General features: G+C 32.3%; 1 protein-coding gene across 2 annotated transcripts in view; it reads left to right on the top strand.

Moving 5' to 3' along the window:
* The window catches only part of ATRNL1 (attractin like 1), a 1,132,449-nt gene that overhangs the window by 138,170 nt on the left and 967,799 nt on the right, over positions 1-26,480 (top strand). For both annotated transcript variants that reach the window (XM_043982337.1, XM_043982338.1), the window contains exons 9-10: positions 4,161-4,344; positions 11,139-11,293. In XM_043982337.1, the coding sequence (XP_043838272.1) occupies positions 4,161-4,344; positions 11,139-11,293 (339 nt within the window). The remainder of the gene's footprint in view (positions 1-4,160; positions 4,345-11,138; positions 11,294-26,480) is intronic.

Here is a 26,480-nt window from a genome sequence, read left to right as displayed (position 1 = left end):
GAGTAGTGATAATAACACACATCCATAGGGAGTTCTGCTTTATATCTTGAATTCTGTGTTAGATCTCTTCCATCATGGTGATGATTACCTTTGCTGAGTATATATCTCTCTGTTTTATGGTCAACAGGGTTATTTCTATTGTTCCATCTTTCAAGGAATCCTAGTGGTTTTGCAGTATTGATGTGACATGCCTTATGGAAAATGAACCCGAAAGGCATTTTTTTGTTCTACCAAAATCAAATGCTTTTAAAAATGATTAGCAATTACAATAGGATTTTATATTTTCTACATTCTTCAGATGATTTTGAGTGGTATATATGTGGTCCATTATTGGATATCGCTTGTGAGAGCCTAAGCCCTTATCAAAGATGCCCTTAATTTGTGTATAAATGACTTTCATAAATAGTTTATATTGATAAGAGAACAGGGATATAGGTCCATAGTTATTGATGGCCACTTTATTTGTATTTTTCCCTCTAATGGGATCAGACTCGACCCCCACCCCCACAACATATCTGTGGTATGTTTTGCTTGAGACACTTTGTATATTTTTATCCCTCAGTTCTTCCATATTGTGGTCTGTATGCCTCTTCTATATGTGCTTGGTACAATTTGGCTGTTTTCCTGGTCTTTGATCTATTTAGTACCATTTCTATCTCTCCTATAAGCACATATGGAATTATATTGTTAAAATCTAAGTGTAGCAGTTCCACTGTTGTTGATTTAAAAAGAAAGATTTTTTTAAATAATTTTTTTTCATTTTTCTTCTGTTTGTTCTCTGTTACTGGAATGCTTTTCCTTAGTTGTATGTGTTGTCAAGCTTCTTTAGTTTTACCATATATTTCTCTTTGTTTTATGAGATGTCACTACACAGAATTTTCTATCATTTTTTTACATAAGATTTTAGAAATAATTTTACTTTCAAAGTTGTAGTTGCCTTTGCCAGCCATCTCTCTCAATTTGGTAAGTCAAATGTTTTCTGATTAAGGCATTTAAATTTTTTTTTGGCTCAAGAGGTCTCCTTGTTATGGCAATTAATTTATATTGGCTAAACTTATGTGGCAAATTATAATTTATGTCTATGTCTTTTCTGTCTACAATGGCAGCCCATGAAACAGAAAAAAATCAAAATTACACTCAGGTTTTAGACTATTCATATGCTTTAATTTGATTATTATAATCACTATAACTATGAAATCCTTGTCCAATGACTGGGTGGACATAATAACAGAAATGTTGAATATTATCAATCTTGACATTCTTGCTATAATCTAAACCAGAAGAAAGAAGTACATTGCTGATCAATGGAAGGATAGCTTCCAGGTACTTCTTGGAGAGGCAAAGAAAAACGTTGGTAGCATGAATTTTATTCTACACATCAAAAGAAATGTTATTTCTTGAGATATTTTGTTTTCATGTATTGTATTACTAAGGGTGAGTTATGATGCAAAAGGAATATGAAAATAATTGCAGTGTATGTACCAACATCAGTTGATGGAGATGAGGAAGTGAGAGAAATTCTATTGAAATCTTGATTAAATGCTTCATTTCAAACCAATATATAGTCATATTAATTTCAGTGAAAAAATGGCAAAAACTGAGGATAGGGAGAAACACTGGCAAAGCATAATTCAGGAACATGTTCTAAGAAAGGATAAAGACTTGTGGATATGTACATTTGTATCATAAATACTTTCTTTGGGAAAATGTTAGGTGTTAGATATGATGAGGACAAAATCACACCACAAAATGAAATACATTAAATTGTTAAAATGCTTGTTATTGATTTGGGAGTTATTCCTGAATCAGTTGTCTTTGTACAGTCAGATTGTTGACTTAGCAGAGGTAAGATAAAAATTAGTAAATCATTAAAAGAATAATCCAATCTAATCCTGAACTATTCCAAAATGGGGAATAAGCAACATTGTAACATATTACATTTATTTGTTTTATCCCTTTAGTAAACCATAAATTAATCAAGGGTAAGGAATCAACAATTGTTCATCTTTGGATCCTCCATAACCAGCACAGTGTCTTCAACATAGAAGGCACTTAGCAAATATTTAGTGAATTCAGTTGAAATTAATAGAAATAAGGTAACCATGTTTCTCTTTTTCTGATATTGACTTTGAAACAGTGCTCACTCTTACTGTAGAATTTTCTGGATATGACATAGTTGAACTTCCCCATTTGTGTTCTTCCTGATTAAACTTTTTAGTTATTTGATCAAGGCTCCAAAGCACAGAGTCCCTCTGGATATGTATTTAGAGATAAGGACAGGGAGAAGGTGTTGTACATAATGCCTTTTTAGATGGTGTTTTAAGTCCCCTTAATTCTCTTAGGATTGTGATTATGTCTTCTTCATTATATTTACTCTGGAACTAAGCTATATTTGTTGAGTGAATGAATATACTGTACCTTTCCATATATGTAAGTCATAGCTTATGTGAGGACCATGAGATTTTATAGTGAGATGATATGCTTTAACATTTTATTTACAAATATATGAGCATAGAAACATAGATTCAAAGCTACAAGGGAGCTTAGATTTCTATTTTTTTTTTTTTTTTTTAGTGAGGCAATTGGGGTTAAGTGACTTGCCCAGGGTCACACAGCTAGTAAGTCTTAAGTGTCTGAGGCCGGATTTGAACTCAGGTACTCCTGACTCTAGGGCCGGTGCTCTACCCACTGCACCATCTAGCTGCCCCCGGGAGCTTAGATTTCAATCATACCCATTTTAAAGATGATGAGCAGAGAGTTAAAGTGACATCACATAGCTAGTTTCAAAGGAAGGCCTTAAATCCAAATTTTCCCAATTCTAAAACCAGCATTCTATCAATTGATAACAAATTCTCTTTACTTCTCTTACACAGAAATAATTTTGCCACATTTGAAACTCCTCTTAAGTTAGTAAACTATATGAATCTATCAAAATATAAAATATATGACATAGTGGATAGAAAGCTAGACTTGGAGTTGGAAAGATTTGGGCCTTTGACATACACTGACTCTGTGATCTTGAAAAAAAAATCACTTAAAGTATCCTAGGCAACTGTTCTAAGACTGTAAGTAGAGGGAGTTACCTTATCAGGAGTTGCCTATGTCAATAAAACTGGTCTAAAATGCTTTTTTCTATGATCTTTTAAAATTGATTTTTAAATTTATATTTACGTTACTCTCATTTACAAATATTTCTTCCCTTCCTTAAAACCCAGCAAGCTATTCCTTGTAATAAAGACTAAAAAGATTGAGAAAAAAGCATTTTAACATAATTAGGCAACATCCTGATGGAGTCTGGTGATATAAGAAAGGAATGAGAAATTCTTTCTCACACCTTCTTTGGTACTAACCCTTGAACATTGCAGTAACTTAGCATTAAGTCTTGTACTTTTCATTTATATAGTTGTATTCAGTGTATATATTGTTTTCCTGGCTCTTTCATATCAGCTCATATAGGTCTTCCTATGCTTCTCTAAATTATTGTTATTCATTAATTCATTTACACTACTATTTCTTTATATACCATAATTCGTTTAGCCATTGCCTGATTGATGGTCATCTACTTTGTTTCCAGTCTTTTCCTACCAGAAAAGTATATAAATATATGAATATTCTGGTTTATATGGAACGTCTAGCTTTGACCTCCTTGGGATTTACATATGCTTAATGGTGGGATATCTGTGTCAAAGGTACTCAGACATTTATGAATATTTTAGTCACTTCCTTGGTATAATTCTAAATTGCTTTCTAGAATGGTTGGACCAATTTACAGCTTTACCATCAGTATATTAGTGTTCCCTTCCCACAGCCTCATCCAGCAAGGGGTATTTCTATCTTTTGTTATCTTTACAAATTTGCTAGATGTGAAATGAAATCTCAGAATTATTTTTATTTTTATTCCATTTAACATTTTAAAGGAATAATTTGTGTATGTACTTATCCATTCTAATAAAGTCTCTATATTTTTCTCCCATATAAGTAGTTAGTATCACATTTCAGTCTCATATATACTCTGTAGTTAGTATGGCTTATTTACTTGACAAAATACAAAATGCTTTAACTTGCAGATATTTTCAGAGATTATATTTGTAGTATAGTAGTATTTCAACTATGTTAGAATTATAATATTTTTTCAATATTTTATTTTCTTTCTCTTTTAGTGTCTAATACCTGGCTTGTTCCAGAAACAAAAGGGGCAATTGTGCAAGGTGGATATGGCCACACAAGTGTATATGATGAAATGACAAAGTCCATTTATGTACATGGAGGTTATAAAGCTTTGCCAGGCAACAAATATGGACTAGTAGATGACCTTTATAGATATGAAGTTAATACCAAGACATGGTAAGTAAATGTGATTTGGGGAAAGGAGAACAGAAGGAAGAAAAGGGAATAGGCAAATGTGTTGTTAGTACTGATATTATATCTAAGCATAATAGTGGCATGAATTAGATATTCTGTGTTATTTCACCATATTTTAAGGTAATTCTGAATGATTGCATATAAAACAGATAAAATGATATTTTGTAATTTTATCAATCTTTGAACTGATTTGATCAATTCATAAAATGTCATTATGGGAAAATTATTTCATAAAGAAGGAAAATGTCATATTCTATGTAGAATTACTGTGAATTACTATAGAAAATTTTAACTTGCCTCTTTGATCATAGTACTAAATGGCTTAATTCAAGAATGAATTAGAGTTGAAATGGGGTTATGATAATAGGATCTTTGAGCTGATGTTGGTTCTCTCTGTGTTAACAAGCTGGCTCTGCATGGGTGTAGCAGTTTCAAAAGGCAGGCAATTTACTGGTTTGTTCTGTGATCAAGAAGTGTCCTAGCTACTTGAATACTACCATCCATTTGAATTCCCTTATAACCCGAATCCTGTCATTCTAAATGGCACATTTTTTCCTTCTTTCTTTATGCAATTGAAAGTCTTATTAATACCAAGATGGTCTATTTTTCTCAGAAATATTTAGGTGATACAATGGACAGTGAGCATGGCCCCTCATTTCTGCTGAAGGAGAACTGATGGGGTCCTGAAAGTAGTCAATGCCTTCTTGATGTATATTTCTCTGGCTCCTTCTACTTTAATATGCAATTATGTTCCATAGCAAAGACTATGACCTGTAACTCAATGATGTCCCTTTTAAAGTTCTTAGGTCCTATAATTGCAGACAGTATAATATTAAAAGCATTCTAGGAGGATGAACATCTGTCCTAGATGTGTCAAACACAGGTGTGGGCCCCATGTGGCCCAATGCCACTGACTTAGATGAAAATGTAATTGTGAAATATTTAATGAAATAAATTAAAACCTATATAACATTACATTTAAAAACTAAGTTAATATATGCAGCCACAGGGATACATATGTATAGATTAGTGACTCATTTCTATTAGAGTTTGACACTATTGATCTACCCTATTTAGAGACCACTAGAGAGTCACCTATCAGCTTTCCCCCCAAATTTAATAATCCTTCTCCCTTTAACCTCTTCATTCTAATTTTCTAATTGCAGTAATATCTGTGATTCTCTAAGCAATTCCATATTTTTTTAGTTTATTAATAAAAATATAATGTAAGACAATTGAAAGTTTTACTAATACCAAGAGGTGTATTTTTCTTAGAAATATTTAGGTGATACAGTGGACAGAGAGCATTGGGCTTTGAGTCAGGAAGATATGAGGTGAAATCTGGCCTCAGACATTTACTAGCTGTGTGACCCAGAGCAAATCACTTAGCCTCTGTTTGTCTCAGTTTCTTCAAAAATTCCTGTGAAATGGGGATAATAACAGCACCTAACTTGCAGGTTGGTGTGAGGATCAAAGGAATACTACTGGTAAAGCTCTTAGCATAGTGCCTGGCACATAGTAGGTTCTAAAATGCTTATTCCCTCCCTCTTGCTATCTATGAGATCTATTGCTCTGTTGTAGTAGATGATTAGATTAGTCCATTATAATTTATTATCCTCCAAATTGTTGTAATTGTTATAATTGCTCAGCTTTATTTATGTTGTGGGCAAGTTTCTGATTGGATTTTTCTAATTTCTATAGTTTTAAATATTGAAATTTAGTTTTGAAGTTTCCAAGGGTAGTATTTCTTCTCCTTTTAAAAACACATAACCATCACATATGCTACCTTCTTTTTTAGGCACCTTATCCTTCTTTGAGTTCTTAATGATAATCTTGTGTGACTGAATATTTAAAATTTTGTTTAGTGTGATAGTTATTTACATAGATCTCACTGAATCACATGGACTCTTTTTTCTAACCCACCTTTATTTGTCACTTCCATATTATGTGTTCTATTTCTGTTTCAGTTTACCACACTTCCCAACCCTAACCTCTTCAAAAAGTGATATGAAGGAGAACCAAGGTAGCAGTGTAAAGGCAAGGACTTTACTGAACTCTCCCTAATTCCCCTCCAAAGAACTTTAAAATAACTCCTCCAGGTGAATTATGGAATGGTAGAACCAACAAAAGGATGAGGTGAAACAATTTTCAAATCCAACACAACTTAGAAGGTTGGTAGGAAAGGTCTATTTCACTGTAATGAGAGTGGAGCACAGTTCCATGGAGGCCATATGCCTGGCAAACCAATTGCACACCTTTGGGGTAACTGAATTGGCACCAGGGGCTTCCAGAGCTCCCAACACACAGATGTTTAATAAAAAAAAGTTCTATGAAGAGATATGAAAATAAATATATCTGTCATTTGGGTTTCATTTATTACTTACAGATTAAAAAACAACATCTTCCATCATCATCACCTTGGTTCTGATATATTTATGGAATGGCAATTGTCCTGCAATTGATTGTTTTTGAGAGTCACCCATGGATGCTGAAAGGTTGACTGATGTGCCCAGGGGTATTTAGCTAGTACTTATTAGAGACTGGACTTGAACATAGGTAGTCCTGGCTCTTAGGTAGAAATTTCTTGGTTTAAAGTATTATATAGTATAAAGGTAACAGTTTACATGTCATAGGGAAGTCAGGACTGGATAATAATTTGTAACTTGTTCCTAGATCTCAAAGGAAACATGTTAGGTACATAGGTTATAACTTTATTTCACATTTTGAATAAGCCTTAAAAGACCAATGAAGGCCAGTGTATAAATTATCTTTACTATCAGTTATTATCTTTACTCTCAGTTATAGGGTGCTTAAATTGTTGCTGTGTTATGAGTCTAACAAACAAGTCAACTTAAAAATCTCAGCTCTTTCAAAAATCAAGATTTATCTTAGGACATTTTCCTCTTTGATGTAATATTTGTCCTAGGTATTACTTGCCTTCCTCTACTCTGGGCAAAAATCAATGTTAAGAAATACAACTAGTTTTGAATTAGTGTGAATAATGAATCTCATAAAGCATTCACATTCTTTGGATTTACACTGTATATTTCCATTGGGCTGAAACCAGATACCTTATTTTACATAATTATAACTTCAAATAATGTAATTTGAATATTTGTGACCACTTCAGAAGATACTGTCTTCAAAGCAATCAGGAACTAGCTGCATGTGATTTGGATTTACCTTAGTCAATTTTAAATACCACTCATTTATGGCAATTGGATGATATTGTTTTTAAAACATTAGTAATCATCAGAATACAGTAGTCAGTAAAAATCAGCTATATTTACTAGTGTCTTGTTTTTAATATGAAATTAAAAAATTAAAAAAAGAATGCTATATTTTGAGGATTTCAATAGTATTACAGAAGATATCAAATTTTCACCTACTGCTTTAGCTAAAATAGATAATTGGTTTTCTGAGGTATATGAATTCTGTACTCAAAATATCTCTAAAATTATGTTGCTTAAATATAGTTTCTTAAGGTAAATATGGTTGTAGCTATGTAAATTTGACAAATCTGGTGACTAAAGTATCTCTAAAGTAAGTAACAATAATATGCATTTTAACTTAGAAGTATTTCAAGATATTTAAAAATAATTCGGTTAATGTGAATTTATATATCTACTTTAAAATATTATTTATTTTTAAGCAATCATTTAAAATTTTTTTAAGTTCCAAATTCTCTCCTTCCTTTCCACCCATTTCCCACCCATTGAAAAGTCAAGAAATGTGATATCAATCATATGTGTGAAATCATGCAAAAACATATTTCCATATCAGATATGTTGCAAAAAAGCAAGAAAAATAAGTGGAAAAAAATGATGCCTCAGTCTGCACTTAGACTCCATCAGCTCTTTCTCTGGAGGTGGATATTACTTTCATCATAAGTCCTTTGGAATAGTCTTGGGTTATTTTATTGATCAAAATAGCTAAGTTTTTCATAGTTGATCATCATACAATAATATATAATTTAATAATAATAATAATAATAATAATAATAATAATTAGCATTTACTTAGCTCTTTTTGTGTGCCAGACACTATACTAAACACTTTGCAATTAGTATTTCATTTGATCCTCTGGGAGGTAGATACTGTTATTGTCTTCATTTTGCATATGAGCAAACTGAGGCAGAGATTAAATGACTTGCCTAGGGTCACATGTCTAATTAGTATTTGAAGCTGGATTTGAACTCGCATCTTCCTGACTCCAGGCCCAGCATTCTATCCATTGTGCCATCTAGCTGCTAAGGCAAATGAAAGAATATTTGCAAAGGATTCAGTAATTTGGGAAAAAAGATAGTACCACGGATCAGTAAGATACCAACAAACAAAAGATAGTCCTATGGATGTGTTATTTGTTGCAAACATTTGGTAAATGTACATGTACTGATTATCTAAATTCTATGTGAAAGGCCTGACGTAATTGAAAAATACTGCTTTGAAAAGGAGTGTACAGAGCTGTCATGTCTATAAGTATCTGTTTATATACATTGACCTTTATAATAGGTTTTGGATTTTTATAGCGTTAACTAAACTGATAGATTTTATTAAAAACTTTAATTCTTAGGACTTTTACTTTTTGAATTGGTTTTATGTAGAAATATAATAAGAAAATGATTTGAGGCATATGGAACATTTGACCTGTTCAGTGTACCTGTTAAGTTGTAAATACATTTTAAGATAACATAAGGTTCGTTTTCCACTAATTGTCCATAAGTGTGTGTATCTTATGGAATCTAGTTAGGCTCTATTCAATTTAAGCATCTTTAGAATGAGTGTTTCTATATTTTATTTCTTTGTTCTTATTTATACTGTTATAAATTTTATGTATTTAAATGTCACCATCTTTAATATCTATACATTGTTTTTTATTTGAATGCACTTTTAATTTTAAAAGCACTAGATTTTTGTGAAAATCAAAGTATTTTATTATTTCTTGATTTCATGGCATATACCAACTAGTAATCGTAACTATGTATAACTATTGCATAAAAATTTTTAAAAAATCTTATTTAATTAAAATATATTAAGTTCTTTGCCCAACTTGTGATTGTTATTACCATATAACAAAAACCCCTCAATGTCTGATAGCAATAATAATAATGATTAGATATTTTAAAAATTTAGTCCACATAAGTATAAAAGCCATGCACTCAGATGTTCTCAGTTTTCTAAAAGCCAGAGGGGAGATGTGAGGAATATAATAACGATGAAATAAATGAAAAATTATGAAACTGTCCATTCTTTTTTTTTCTCTAAGTGTTCAAGCTGTTTAGAATGTCTTTTGTCTATATCTTGTTTTAGTTTATTTTAGAAGATTTCTAAATAGGAATTCTATTTTTTTTCTTCTGAATGGGCAGAATATTTTAACATAGCTTAGAATCTAAAGCTATTAATAAATAAATTAAATTAGCAGTTGAATTTATTCCTCAATTGTATACTTTTTTGCCTTGGCCTGATAAAGGTCTATTCTATTTTTAGTGATGTTTATTATTTAATAGATAATTTGTGAGTTTTTTGGTAAATTTCTTTTATGATTCATGCCACTTTTATTAAAGCTTAAATTTCCATCAGTTCAACTCTTTGATTAGAATATATATATTTCCTTGTCCCATATATTTTCTGTTTTCCTCCTATGCCAAATCTGGATTTGCTTTTTTTTTTTTCATTTTGAAGAGGAAAATTTTATTTTGTGTGAAGGGATTTAGAGATGATTAGTGACTGAAATGATGAAATTTTGTGTCTAAAATTTTACAACTTGAAATGTTCTGAATCGTATGCTTTTAAATATTTTGTTACAGTTTCATGGTCTGAAATCTTTAAGTGGTACTATAACATTCAGGGTAGAAGTTGTCAGTAGGAATATATAACTTTGTTACAAAACACTCTTTTGCCTCCCTTTCTCCCTTTTCCCACCAATGAATTATAATATGATTTTTAGAATGGCATGAGGTCTTTGAGATCATCTGGTAGAACAGTTCCCTTATTTAAAAAATAAGGAAATTAGTTCTTCAAGGACAAAGCCAAATATTATTATCCTTCCTTTCTGTTATATTCATTTTTCACTGGCAATCTAAAAATCAATTATAAATTTCTAATTTCTAATTATAATTAAAAATTTCTAATTTATGACTATTTTGTGGCACAGTACCTCGCACATACTGGACACTGAAAACATTTGTTGTATTGAATTAATGTATGATTTTAATAAAATAAAACTATTTGGACTATATGTATGTATTTTATTTTCTGGTTATTTTTTACCAGGCATAGACCATAAAGTAAATATTTAAACATACCATTTAAAAACATTTTTCCTAAGTAGCTGTTTGATGATTTTAAAAAAGTGTCATAGGTAGTGAATTAAAACATAAACTAACATACTCTAAACTAACATTGACATCTTTCATATTTAAAGCTGAAGTTGGTATTAATGTCCATTTAAATTTCTTAACAATTTTTTCATTTGTGAATAGAAAAGTCAGTTTAAGACATAAAGTGTTATAAGGATAGTAATAATATTGTTATATGACACTTTCTCTGCCTGGAATGCCAGAACTTTTATTACATGATTCACAGTTTCATAATTCACTGATGAAAATGAAGAAAAATGACATTACTTTGGCCAGGGCCATCAATATGAATTATAGGAAAAGCTGAAAAGAGATTACTGAATTTTGAAATCCAATTAAAAATCATATATAACAATTAGGTGTCTGGCCAATTGACCTTCGTATCTTTTGTAATTCTTTTCAAAATTCTATTCTACAGGACTGTTTTGAAAGAAAGTGGGTTTGCCAGATATCTTCACTCAGCTGTCCTAATCAATGGCGCTATGCTCATTTTTGGAGGAAACACTCATAATGATACTTCCCTGAGTAATGGTGCAAAATGCTTTTCTGCTGATTTCCTGGCATATGATATAGGTATGTATATGTTTGGGAGGTGTGAAAAGTAGAGTATTTCAATAATATTTCCTAAAAGAATCAGAAATCTACAATAGAATTAATTGCAGACACACAGGCACTCACATTTATGATTTTTGAAAAAATTACAGTGGAAAGTTATAAATGAGAGCCCAGTCTCCAAACAAAATATTAAGGCCAAGGATAAAAAAGAGCAATAGGGAAATAAATTTTAGAGGACCTCTAGCATATTATATCCATTGTAAGTAACATCTGTAAATCATTGCAGTGGTGGTGGTGGGGTTATTCTCGTACTCTTTCTGTTTGTGGGAAGTGTGGGGAATTATTATTGGGAATTAGAAATATAAACAGAGGTTCAACTATGGTAACTATAAGTTGTTTGATGGAAAACTCTATAAAATTAATATATGCAAAGACATATTTAAAGTTATATCATCCCTGAAGTTTAATAGAATTATACTTGATTGTAGTTTGTGCTTACTTCTTCAAAGATAAATCTATGTGATATAGGGATATGATGACATAAGAGAAAGATATGTGGAGTTGATAATAAAAGGAGAGATGACTTTTAAAATCAAAATGAAGCTCTATAAAGTTATTGGAGGGTTTGGGAGGAGTAAAGAGTCCTAAGTAAAGAATCATGAAAGAGAATTTTTATATAATTTTTCTCACTGAATTTTTCCTCTGTTGTGTCTATATTCTTATTAATTCTGTATTCTAAAAAATGAACATGTTAGTCAGATACTAAAAGTAATATCTACTAGAGATGTATGAAAAGCATTGGTCCCTATGATATGAATAGGACAGTTTGTGAACTAAAATGTATTTAAGCAGTACTTAAGGGAATCCTTAAATTATTGTTTATAAGAAGTTAAACGCTTGATTTAAATTAAAAATTAAATTAAATTAAAATTTAAAACGGATTCTAAAAGATGTGTTATTTTGGTGGAAATAAAGAAAAAATGATACATTTCATATAATTATGGGTGATTTTTTTAGTAGGACAAGGCACATGATACAACTTAGGAAATTACCTGAATTGGAAGCATACAGAAATTATATTTTACTCATTTAAAAATGCAGCTGAGGGCAGCTAGGTGGTGCAATGGATAAAGCACTGGCCCTGTATTCAGGTGGACCTGAGTTTAGATACAGCCTCAGGCTATTGACACTTACTATCTGTGTGACCCTGGGCAAGTCACTTAACCCTCATTGCCCCACAAAAAAAATGCAGCCAATGGTTTTCATCTTTAAGGTATTGTGTATTTATATGAATAGAAGTTCATACTAAGAAAGGTTAAGCACAATTTGAAAATCTGACATATATATATATATATACACACATATACATACACACACACACACACATATATGTATCTCAGTTGATAAACATTTAAACACACAGATTTGAAAACTTTTTTAAGCCTAAATTATTGAATTTATCTTATTTTTGAAATATTTTGACAATTAAATGGAAATTTGGCTTTCAAAGTCTCCTCCAAATGGCTGTTTTTCTAAAGCTTCAGCAACACGATATTGTGAAAATGAAGAATAAATAGGGAGCCAATTAAAAATGGCTTTGTTAGAAAACAAATGCCTGTTATGTTCCTTGACTCTTCAAGTTATTCCAAGAAAATCTTTATGAAATGCTTACCTAGTATAGTTAGTAAATGGCGTATTCTAGTTAATTTATTTTGGGGCTAAAATGAGGGTAATGTAAATATTCATTTTGGGGCATAGCAACATTGGATATTTTGAAATTGTTCAATAAATTCTGAAATATATTATTATACTTTCTTAGCAAATTCATCATGATGAATACAATTTATTTTTCGAGTTTTAAAAATTGCTTCAGTGTGATGATTTTTGGGATCAGTTTCTTTACAAGGTATAGGCCTTGGTTTAATATGCCTGTAAATGACAACATGTTTACTTATGAAATTAACAAGTGAGGAAAAAGTTGATCCAAGATTTTGAAAGCTATTTTTCATGAATTTATTTTTTATGTTTAGAAATCAACCATAATATCTATTTCATGGTCAAAGGGATTGCAGGTAGTCTTCTGGAAATTTGCTAACTAACTAGCCTAAAAATGTGAGAGAAACATAATATCTCTGAGTTAGTCTCACAAAATTCCCATATATAACTTTTGACATTTTTTAGCATCCAGTTTGCATGATTATTAAAAATGGGTTGTAGAATTTTCTTGGTTATTTTTGAGTTTTCTCAATCAATGTAAAGGAAAAAAAAACAAAAAATACAAGTAAAAAGATTACTTTCTTTTTTTTTCTTTTTTCTTTTTTTTTGTGAGCAGTGAGGGTTAAGTGACTTGCCCAGGGTCACACAACTAGTAAGTGTCAAGTGCCTGAGGCTGGATTTGAATTCAGGTCCTCCTGAATCCAGGGCTAGTGATTTATCCACAGCACCACCTAGCTGCCCTCAAAGATTACTTTCTGTCTAGTTAGTGGTAATGGATATTATTTTCTAATATTTTCAACTGAAAGACTAATATCAATCTATTTAAAGATTCCTTTTAAAGTGTCTTTATAATTGCAATAAACTTTGAGAAAATATTTTGCAAAAGTTCAGTAAATATGTCATGTTTTAGTCTATATTCTTTGAAGCAGTAGTTTCTAATAAAAAAACTTGTATATATTTTGCTTAAAGAGAAATGGAAATTAAATTGATGTTTTTATTCAATAAGGAAATGCTAGGTAAGGGTTAAGAAAACTTTTAAGAAATTTTAAATAAATAAAAATTAGTGGCACATTAATCAGATTTTTTCAACAACATAAATGTGATTTTTTCTGGAATAAATTAGTTATAAACAGGGTAGAAGTGAAAACTGGAGAAGCCCAGAACAGCTGTATATTTATAGCTTATAATTCATGATAAGAATTAATCACATCAATTTAAGTTATTAATTCTAGGTGGGTAAGGAGGCAATGTGATACAGTAGAAAGAGTGCTGGATTTGAAATTGGAGGGTTTCTTATCCTGGCTCTCCCATTTACAACCTGAGTACACTTGGGCAAGTCACAACTTCACTGGGCTTCAATACCCTATCTGCAAAGTTCAGGAGATGCAATAGATCAGTCACTAAACATTTATTAAGGACCCACACTATTTCTGGCAATATGCTAAGTTCTGAGGATACAAAAAGAGGCAAAAGACAGTCCTTGCCTCTTTAAGGAACTTATAATCCAAATGGAAACATGAAAACAAATATATTCAACAAAACTATGTACAGGTTAAATAGGAAATAATTAACAGAGTGAAGGGATATAATTAACTGAGTGAAAGCACTAGAATTTAGATAGGTTGAAGATGTCTTCCTGTGGAAGGTGGGATTTTAACTGGGACTTAAAGGAAGACAGAGAGGTCAGTAGCAGAGCAGAGGAGAGAGAGCATTCCAGGCATGGGGGGCAGCCAGAGAAAATGCCTGCAGTTGGGAGATGGAGTTATTGTTTGTGGAAAAGCCAAGAGGCCAGTGTCACTGGATAGAAGAGTACATGTGGAAGAGTAAGGCGTAAGAACCCTGGAGAGGTAGGAGGGGGCTAGGCTATGGAGACCTTCGAAGGCAAAAAAAGAGCATTATGTCTTTGATCCTAGAGGCAATGGGAAGTCACTGGAGTTTATTGAATAGAGGGAAGACATAATCAGACCTGTGCTTTAGGAAGATCACTTTAGTGGCTGAGTTTGAGGATTGGAGTAGGGAGAAATTTGAAAGAGGCAGACCCACCTGTAGGCTATTTTAGTAATCCAATGATGAAGTGATGAGGACCTGCACCAGAATGGTGGCCATGTCAAAGGAGAGAAGGGAATATATAAAAGAGAGATTGCAAAGGTGAAAATGACAGGCCTTGGCAAATTTGGATATGAAGGCGTGAGAGTGAATGAGGAATCTAGGATGACTCCTAAGAGGATAGTGTTGCCTTGTACAATATTAGGAAAGGTGTGTGTGTGTGTGTGTGTGTGTGTATTGGTTTGGGGAAAGATAAATTATTTTTTGAACACATTAAGTTTCATATGTCTAATGGTAATTGTAGATGTGAGACTGGAAGACAGTAGAGCATTTGGGGAAGGATAGGGAGATACGAGAATCATCAATATAGATATAGTAATTCAGTCCATAGGAATCTAGGAGATTGCCAAGTGAAATGGCAAAGAGGGAGAAGAGAAGTAGGCTCAGGACAGAACCCTGAGGGACACTTGTGGCTTGAGGGTGTGATTTGGAAGAGGATCCAACAAAGGAGACAGAGAAGGAGAGATCATTTAGGAAGGACAAGAACCAGGATGATCATAAAGGTGTCTTTTAGTTCTGAATTTATGAACTTCCAATTGAAAGATATATTTATTACATAAAATAAACTTAGAAATATGCTTGATCACTAATGAATATATTGTATTCATGACTATATTTACCCATATATTAACAATAACCTCATCCAAAAGAGTTTTTCCCTGGCCGTTAAAAGTAGAAAGATGATGATAATTAATAATCATCGTATGCCACTGTATAGCAACAATTGTTCTTGATAAAGAAAACTAGGGACTAATTTTAGTTAAATGGTCAATAGCAGGATGAGAAAAAGAACTGTTATGAAGATAAGTTTTACTGATTATAGAAAGGGAAAGGAAAATTTTAATAAGTGATACTTTTTGGGGTCTATAATCTCTTTTCTAGGAAAGGCCATCATCTTTGTTGTAGCTATTCCTAAACTGTAATTTAGAATTATGTATCATATAAATGCTAATGGAGGTTTGCAAAATTCCAGACTTTGAAAGTGGTAAATTGGCTTGCAACAATGATGTTCTCCAAATAGCTTTCATATAATAGGTACACCAATACTTACTGTTTTACTTTCTGTACTCTCTATTCCAATAATTGTGTTTTCAGTGGTATTCCTTTTACCATTTTTCCTCTCTTGCTGTCTATTTTTTATTGTTCCATTTCTCCCAGCATGAAGTTGTTTTCTATTATTTGTGTTATCTCTTTTAGGAACATGTACACAATGAATAAAATTAGCTTATGGTATGGAGAAAAAATAAAGGTTATAAATCTGAATTTTAGCTTTAACACTCATGGGAAAAAGTAACAAAATTCCTGAAAAGTAAATGAGGAAAATATTATCTAAATATTACTTAGAAAAACACTGTTTTGTCATATGGAGATGATGAAATAGAAGGAAAAATCTCATGAAACAAATAAACCTTATGAAATAGCTTAACAAAAGTTATAAAATTCTCATAATTTAAGTGAATTTAGTATTTATGTGAATACGGAATTTTCAAAGTGGCTTAACTTTAATAACTTTTTATGGATCTTCAGTGGAATTTGACCTCTGGTTGTTATAGACATACAGCATTTTGTGTGTTCTGATCTTTACCAAATTATTACTTTAATAAGGCATTCTAGTACATGGTAAGTACTGATTTTGAGTTATAATTTTAGTATTTGTGAGTGATGTGACTATGGAAAGTTATATTATTTAGCTGTAAATTGGGGGTGATTCCATTCATTAGGTATTGATTTAGCATTTCCTATATACATAATACCATGCCACTGCCTTTCCTCCAGGAATTACTTTGTGTATGTTCTGTATTTTATTGCTTATTTTCATGTTGCTTTCTCCTATATAATGTAACATTTTGAAAGCAACAACTATTATGTGTTATGCAAGTGCTGAAGCGTAAGTAAGGTCTGAGGAAGAAAACATGGTTACTGACAGAGAAGAGTAGACTTCATGGAAGAGGTGGCATTTGAGTTGGGCTTTTAAAAGATAAATACAAGTTCAATAGGCAAAGAAGGTGAAGAATGACATTTCAGGCATCGTGAACGAAGGTCACAGAGGCAAGAAAACAGTATATTTGGGAGGAAGAGAATAGTGCAGCTTGCTTGATATATGAGAGTTCTTTTTTGGGGGGGTGGGTAGACCAACATATGATTTCATTTGTTTGAAGAACTTGGCTTAGAGCAGAGATTTTTAAAAAAGTTAAAAAAAATTTTAAATACTGTTTTTTTCTTCCAGTTACATATAATGACAATTTGTAACATTCATTTAAAAAAATTTTGAGTTCCAAATTTTCTTCCTCCCCTACCGCTGCCTAAAATAGGAAGCAGTTTGAAATAGGTTATTATGTGCAATCATGTAAAACATTTCTATATGTAGTCAATAGAAGAAACAAACCAAAAGGAAAAAAATATACACAAAAAATTAAAGTGAAAATGCTATGCTTTGATATGCATTCAGATTCCATCAGTTATTTTTCTGGATGTGGATAGCATTTTCTATCATGAGCCCTTTGGAACTGTTTTGGATCATTGTATTGCTGAGAAGAGCTGAGTCATTTATAGTTGATCCCACAATGCTGCTGTTACCATGTATAATGTTCTCTTGGTTCTGCTCAATGCTACTGTTCATCAGTTCACATAAGTCTTTCCAGGCTTTTCTAAAACCCACCTGCTCATCATTTCTTATAACATAGTAGTATTCTATTACATTCATATGCCACAATTTGTTTAGCTACTCCCAATTTGATGGACAACCACTCTTTTTCCAATTTTTTGCCACTTTAAAAAAGAACTTCTCTAAATATTTTTGTGCATATAGGTCCTTTCCCCTTTTTTATGATCAGTGGTATTGCTGGATCAAAGGGTATACACAGTTTGATTGCCTTTTGGGCATAGTTCCAAATTGCTCTCTAGAATGGTTGGATCAGTTTACAACTCTACCAGCAATTCATTAGTGTCTCAATTTTCCCACAATCTCTCCGTTTATCATTTTCCTTTTCTGAAATATTAGTCAATCTGAAAAGTATGAGGTGGTGCCCCAGATTTGTTTTAATTTGCATTTCTCTAATCAATAATGATTTAGGGCATTTTCATATCACAATAAATAGCTTTGATTTCTTCATCTGAAAGATGTTCATATCCTTTAATCATTTATTAGTTGTAGAATAACTTGTATTCTTATAAATTTGACAAAGTTATATATTTGAGAAATGAGGCCTTTATCAGAGACAGTTGCTGTAAAAATTGTTTCCCAGATTTCTGTTTTCCTTCTAAACTTAGTTACATTGGTTTTATTCATATAAAACTTTTTAAATTTAATGTAATCAAAATTATCCATTTTCCATCTTATAATGCTCTCTTCTCTTGTTTGGTCAAACATTCTTTCCTTCTCCATAGATCTGACAGGTAAAACTATTCCTTGTTCTCCTAATTTGCTTATGGTATCACCCTTTATGTCTAAATTGGGTACCATTTTGACCCTAAATTGGTATGCAGTATGGCAGTTTCTGCCATACTGTTTCTCAGTTTTCCCAGCACTTTTTGTCAAATAGTGAGTTTTTGTCCCAAAAGTTAAAGTATTTGGATTTATTAAATACTAGATTACTATGGTCACTTACTACTGTCTTGTATGCCTAATCTATTTTACTGAGCCATTACTCTATTACTTAGCTAATACCAGATGAGTATTGCCACTTTATAATATTGTTTGAGTTCTGGTAAGGCTGAGCCACCTTCTTTTCCATGTTTTCAATTAATTCCCTTGCTATTTTTGACCTTTTCTTCTTCCAGATGAATTGTGTTATTTTTTCTAGCTCTATAAAAGAGTTTTTTGGTAGTTTGACTGATATGACATTGAATAAGTAAATTAATTGAGGTATAATTGTCATTTTTAGTATAATGTCTTAGCCTACCCATGAGCAATTTATATTAAACCTGATTTTATTTGTGTGAGAAGTATTTTGTAAGTGTGTTCATATAGTTCCTGAGTTTGTCTTGGCAGGGAGACTCCCAAATATTTTCTATTGTCTACATTTATTTAAATGGAATTTCTCTTTCTATCTCTGCTGGGCTTTGTTGACCTTGTATAGATATGTTGATGATTTGTGTGGTTTTATTTTATATCTGGCAACTATTATACAGTTCTAAATTATTTCAAGTAGTTTTTAAAGTTGATTCTCTAGAATTCTCTTAGTATGCTGTCATATCATCTGTAGAGCAGAGATTTTTAAGCTAGGGTCCACAGATCCCCCAAGTGTCTGTAAATAGGTATCAGGATCAATGAACTGGGATGAGGAAAATGACATTTTTATTTCAATAGAATTGTTTTCCTTCATAATCTTACATATTTTGTTTCATAAATTGAGAAACATCATTTTGAAAAGGGATTCATGATATAAAAAAGCTTAAGAGCTTCTGGACTAGGAAGTCCATCCATCAGTGCAGATCACTAACTCATCTGAATTTTATAATCTACCAGAGTTGGCTGAGACATTAAGTTATTTGTCCATGTTCACATGGAAAGCATTTTGGAGGTATGACTTGAACATAGGTGTTTCAAATTCCAAGGCTGGCCTTGTTCTCTGTGAAGCCACACTGCCTCTCTGAATATCAGGGAAGTCTGGAAGATGAGAATTGGGCCAGATTCTAGAGGGGCTACAGTTGCAGGCATAGGAGTTTGAATATATTCAGTAGGCCCCGTGGACATTTGAGTAGAAAAGAGATGCGACTAGATCAATATATTTATTGGAATCATTCCGTTGTATCTATGAAGCACAGTGGGAAGCAGGGTTGGTGATGGAGGTGGAAAGACCTGTTAGACTGGCAGTAGGGAAAGATAGGAAAATGTCAGAGAGATTGGACATTATAATTGATTAGATTTAAGATACAGTGTAAAGAATATACTGCCAAGGTTTAGAACACAGGAGGCTGAGTAAACAGTACTGGAACTACTAATTTGATATCTAGGATTCAGAGGGCCACTATGCTGTCTAAGGAGGGGTGAACTGGCCAAGGTGGATATTATACAGGTCAAGGTTGCCATGGTAATCAGCTGTTCTTTGGAGCTTAGGAGAAGTCACACTTTCAACTCTGGTGAGATAGGTGGACCAAGTCTCAAAACAAACAAGCAAAACAGTACCAACTTTTCTTGGACCTTCATATATCTTCATGACCTGTGCCCCTTCTTAGTCTTCTGAAAGTTTTCTATACTCCACACATTCTACAATCTAGTGACTGTAGCCTACTTACTGTTCTCACATAGGATGCTTCATGTCCTGACTGTGCCTTTGCACTGTCTATTCCCCATGCCTGGAATACTCTCCCTCCTAGCTTCCTGTAGCACTTAGCTCAAATTTCACCTTCTTTAGGAGTGTTTCTGATCTCTCTTCCCTGCTTCTGCCAGTGCCTTTCTTCTGAGGTTGCCTTCCTGCCTTCCATTTGCTTAATCTCTGTTTTTCATATCTTCTTCCCCACACCCCCAATCCTCTTTCAATCTTCTCTCTCCCACTCCTCCCTCCAGCTTTCTGTTCCTGTCTTTTATGTCATAGTTATTTCCATGTTGTCTTCTCCAGTACAGTGTGAACTCTTTGAGAGCTGGAAATGTTTTGCCTTTTTCATTATCTCAGTCATAAAGCACAGTGTCTGGCACATAGTAAGCACTTAATAAATGCTTTTTGATGGATTGCCTGAGTCTTAATCTATCCTGATAATCACATTTTTCACATTGACTATCCTAAAGCCTTTCTTCTCTTTTCAAACCTACAAAATTACATGCTCAGCAAAGAATTTCACCTGAACTCAACAGACACTGATTAGGTGTAAAACACTGTTTTAGGTACCATGGATGTAAGAACAAAAATGGAAGAAAAAACATTCCCATGTCCTAAAGGAGCTTACAGGCTATCCAGTTTTCCCAGCAATTTTAATTGAATATAGAATTTTTATCCCACTTGTACGTCTTCTTGAGGTTACTAAACAATAATTCGATTGATTTTAGTTTCTCTTGACTTAAATCTGTTCCAGTGACCAACTTTTCTAATTTTTAACCATCACCAAATAGACTTTTAAAATTTATTATTAATTTATGGAATAAAACAAGCACTTCATAACATAGTATAACAAATAAGGATGCTTGCACATGAAAATGCAAATGTATTAGGTACAACTTGCTATTCCTTTTAAAAATACAATTATCCTGTCCCCCCACCCTGTCCTAGAGATGCCTCCCATTAGACACAAATATGTATATGTGTATGTATATACACATATACATATAGGATTATACCCACACATATGTAAAATCATTTCATACATAATTCTATTTATCAGTTTTTTCCCCTGGATGTAGATAGTCTTTCTTCATAGGTCCTTTATAGTTAATTTGTTGATTTATAATAATCAAAATGACTTAGTCACTCAAAGTTGTTTGTAAAAGAATCTTGCTATTACTGTATACAATATTCTCTTGGTTCTGCTCATTTCACTCTTCATTATTTTATAAAATCACATAGTTTTTATGATTGCTGATTTGTAGTATGATTTGAAATTTGATAGTAGGCCCTCTTTTTCATGATTCCCTTGAGATTTTTGACTTTTTCTTCCTCTGGAAGAATTGTATTGTTTTGTCTAGTACTCTAAATAAATCTTTTGAAAGTATGATTGGCAGAAAAGTATTGTATGTGAATTAATTTAGTTAGCATTGTCATTTTTATTACACTTACATGACTGAATTAAATTTTTATTCTTTCTTTATTCCTTTAAATAATAAACTCATAGAATTCCTGTGTAGTCCTTATAGTGAATAGCAACTGTTTTGTATATTTTGTAATTATTTTGAAAATAATTTCTTGTTCAATCTCTTACTGCTTTGTTTTGTGGATAATATACATAAGAGTTGTGAAGAATTTTTAACTTATTTTATATCCTATGACCATAATATAAAGTTGCTGTTTTAGTTAATATTTTAGTTGAAATTCTGGGATTCTCTAAGTCAAATATCCTCTCAAAATGATCTATCATGTACAAAAACCTTAAATCTTTTTCTTCTTTGCCTATCCTTATTCACTCAATTTATTTTGTTATTGAAATAGGTAGCATTTAAAAGTACTATATCAAATAATTATAGTGACAAAGGACATGCTTGATTTATCTCTGATCTTATTATAAAGGACTGAAATTTCTCTATAACAGAATATGCTAGTTCTTCATTTTAGGTAGATACTGTTTATCATGTTAAGGAAATATTTTTTTGTTTCTTTCCTTCTTAGTGATAAAAAATATAAAGAGGTGTTCTGTTTAATCAAAAACCTTTCTTGAATATTTTGATTTTACCAAAAGATTTTTTGCATTTATTGATGTTTCAAGATTTTTGTTGATTTTGTTATTTACATGGTTAAATGTTTTCCTAATCATAAAGCAACACTGAATTGTTGGTATCATTCCAAATATAATCTTTTTGATATGTTGTTTTATCCTATTTGGAAATATTTAATTGAATTTTTTCATTAATGTTTATTATGGATATTGATTTGTTTTTCCTGTTTTGATTCTCCCTGGTGAATGTATCAAGACCATATTTGTGTCATGGAAGGAACTTGATAAGATTTATTTTTTTGCTATTTTTTTGTAAACATCTCATATAATAATGGAATTAATTATTCTTTGAATATTTGATACAATTCACTTGTAAATCCATCTGGCTCTGAAGTTTTTATCCTCTGGGAAGTTCAAATATTGCTTGTTCATTTTACCTTTCAAATTAGATTTTTAAAATATTCATTTTCTTCTTTTAATTTGGGTACTTGCCATTTTTGCAAAATATTCATTTGCTTTATTTAGATTTTCAGTTTTATTGGCATATATTTGAGCAAGATAGTTTCTGTATAAGGAATAAAGAAGAGTAAATACTTTTAACTTTTTCTTCATTTGTTGTGAATCATCCTCTCATTTTTTATACTGATAATTTGGTTTTCCTTTCTTCTTTTTTTTGTGAGGCAATTGGGGTTAAGTGACTTGCCCAGGGTCACACAGCTAGTAAGTATTAAGTGTCTGAGTCTGGATTTGAACTCAGGTCCTCCTGACTCCAGGGCCAGTGCTCTATCCACTGTGCCACCTACCTGCCCTTCTTTTCTTCTTTTTAATCAAATTAGCTAATGATTTATTTTATTTAAAAATGGTTGTCTATTTTTAATAACTTTTTCGTTTTAACTTTTGCTAGTCTGGTTTTCAGGATTTTTATTTTTAAAAATTTTTTGTTGGTTTTGTAGTGATTTTTTTTGCAGTCCCAATTCTATTCTTTCTCCAGATCCATAAATACCAGAATTATATCATCTCCAACTTTTTTATTTTTTAAAGTTCCTTGATTTCCTTCTAAGCATGCATTTGTTGTTTATTCTGTGCCATACATTCTACACAAGGCTTGAGGATATAAAGAAAGTTAAAAAAATATTCTTTCCCTCAAAGTGCTTGAATTATAGTGGGGGTATTTCAGTATGAAAAAGGGTTCATATTGATGTAGCATCTACGTGTTTAACAGAAAAGCCAGAAATACATGGAGAAATAGATAAGAAATTTATAATAGATCTCTCAATATGAACCCTCTTTTTACTAAGGTATCCCACTAAAATTCAAGGTTCTTGAGGGCAAGTTGATTCTTTTGTTAAGTTCACAACTGACACTTATGAAGCCTTTCTTCTCAGAGGGAAGCCATAATACCCACAGAGTTTCCTTGAAGGAATTAGGAACTTGGCATGGGCCAGAAGTTAAACTTCTCTAGGCCTTCCATAAGAATCCAAACTGTACTGATAAAAAATTCTTCCACATTTCTATTTAAGATATAGAGAAACTTGGACAAAATATATTTTAGTAGTTCTTTCACAATTAGAGCACACCAAATATCTGCAATAATCCTTTTCTCACATAAGGAGATTACAGTGGAAGTCCAAACATGAATTACCTCTGAGTCTCTTCACTATAGGGCATCCTAGATTTTCACAAGCATTTCTTACCAATGCACAGTGCAATTCAGTTGGAGTTTCGAACTTATCTTTCACCAGGACAGGCAGGTGAACTTAAAAGGAAAACAAAATCAAAAAGTCCCAAATAGTAAAAAATAAAATAAGTTCTGTCTTGGTTATTATTACTTTGAGATGTCTATATGATATCCCATTCAAAAATGTCTAGCGGATAGTTGGTGATGTGAAACTAGAATTTAGGCTGAATATGTAGGCGTGAGAGTGAATCATTAGGAAAGAAGTGATAATTGAACCTATATATAGGGTAGCTTGACTGAAGCCGATCCATTGGTAGTTTAAGTCTGATAGCAGAATGAAATGAGACTCAGCTTTCCATGTATACTCAACAATAATACAACATTCGGGTGCATTATATGTATATATATGTGTGTGTGTGTGTGTATTATGTATACACAGACATACATATATACATTCATACACACACATGTGTGTGTGTGTATATATATATATACATATATATATATATATATATATATATACCTTCTTCACCTCCATATAAAAATTCACTGGGTTAGCAGAGCAGAATGTGTTGACGAGTGATTTTGAGATATATGCCAAGTCTGAAGGGCCCTGACACCAACTGGACGAGGCTTTTTATGTTCTTTGTTTATGAGGAAGTCACATCAACATGGTCCACCAAGCTAAGACAACAGAAGTGCTGAGCTTTAGCCCCCGGGCAATTCAAGTCACAGGGGGAACCTCCTTGTGTTTTAGGGAAAGAGCCAGCCTAACCTATCATGGCAGAGGAGCCCTGGTAGATAATGATCCTATAAAACTATTTTAGTTAGTGAGATCAAGTGAGAAAATAAGAGAGAAAAAGAGAGGAGGGCTTTGAACAGAGCTTTGGACTATATCCAGTGTGAGTAGGTGTGATATGAATGACAATATTCCCACTCCTGCTTTTTTATATTTCCCTAATGTGTAATAAATTCTGTTCCCAATATTTACATTTGATTTCATTGCTTGTTAGGATTTCAGCTGGTTTCTTGTAAGCATCATTTGTTAGCCTCTCTAGGTACAGAGAAACTTGTTACCACAAGGATGGCCACTTAGAGTTGAATTATTTGGCCATTGCAACCCATGGAACAAAGAAAAATATAAGGTGACCTCTAGTTCTGCCCATCCCTATTGTACCTTTTGCACTGATTATGAAGGTATGATAGAAAATGATTCAAAAGGTTCCAACATCTGTACATAATGAATTAACTGTTGATATTCTAAGTATGATATCCTTTTCTAGTGAAGAGTGGACAGACAAGCTAATAGAGACCTGAATTATATAAAGTTAAAGGGAAGCTGTGACTAAACTGAAAAATGATTCACAAGTTCTCTTTGGAGAGGCAAATAATGACATTTCTAGTGTTGGTTTTATCATGTGCCCAAAGGCAAGAAGAACATCATTTTATATGGTTATTTCATTTTCCTATACTCAAGCATTTGCAAAATGGACCTTTGTGAAAATAGTTACAATTTATGTAACAATTTCCATTGCAGAAAATGAGGAATTGTGGAATTCTTTGAAGTACTCAGTAGATTCCTCCTTCTCAAACAAATCTACATATGTTTTAATACTTGGTGACTTTGATGCAAACGTGGGCATAGGGGAAGATGTCAACAATATCTTGAAAACATTGTTCACAGTAAGAAATAAGTGTCAAAAGTTGAGAGATAATGCAGAAATCTCACCTCTATACCATGAATATTTTCTTCACAAGGATCCAGGAGTTGCTAGATATATGAGAGCACAAATTAACATCAGAAAAATGATTATGACTAACATTTATATTACACATTAAGATTTACAAAACACAGGTAGCAAAGCTGCATTAATAAAAGAATGCTGGTACTCTCAACAGAAAAAAAGGAAGTTTAAGAGGGGTGAACGGGGGAGGAGTATAATTATTCCAGTTTTGGACATGATAAACCTTTTGCCAAGGAAAGTTTCAGTTGGAAATTTCTAATAGTCTGTTAGTGATATAGAATAGGAGCTTAGGCAAGAGGCTACAACTGGATATATAGATCAGAAGACATCTGTAGAGGTGATAATTGAACCTGCAGTTGCAGATAAGATCACAAAGATAATATACAGACAGAAGAGAAGAGGACCTAGGATAGAACCTTAGGGGTACACACAGAGAGGGTAGGATATATATGTTGATCCAAGAAAGGAGAATGTGAATGAGTGGCCATATAGACAACAACAAAAAAAAAAACAAAGGAGGGGAAGTGTCATTAAAACACATATTAGAGAGTTTATATGAAGAATAAGTGGTCAATAGTACCAAATATTACAGAGAGGCTAAAAAGGATGAAGAATGAGAAAAATTAAATTTGGTGGTTGAGACCATAAATTTATGGAG

The sequence above is a fragment of the Dromiciops gliroides genome, chromosome 2, assembly GCF_019393635.1.
Source record: "Dromiciops gliroides isolate mDroGli1 chromosome 2, mDroGli1.pri, whole genome shotgun sequence".
NCBI classification, from domain to species: Eukaryota; Metazoa; Chordata; class Mammalia; order Microbiotheria; family Microbiotheriidae; genus Dromiciops; species Dromiciops gliroides.
This window is presented reverse-complemented; position numbering and strand designations above follow the sequence as displayed.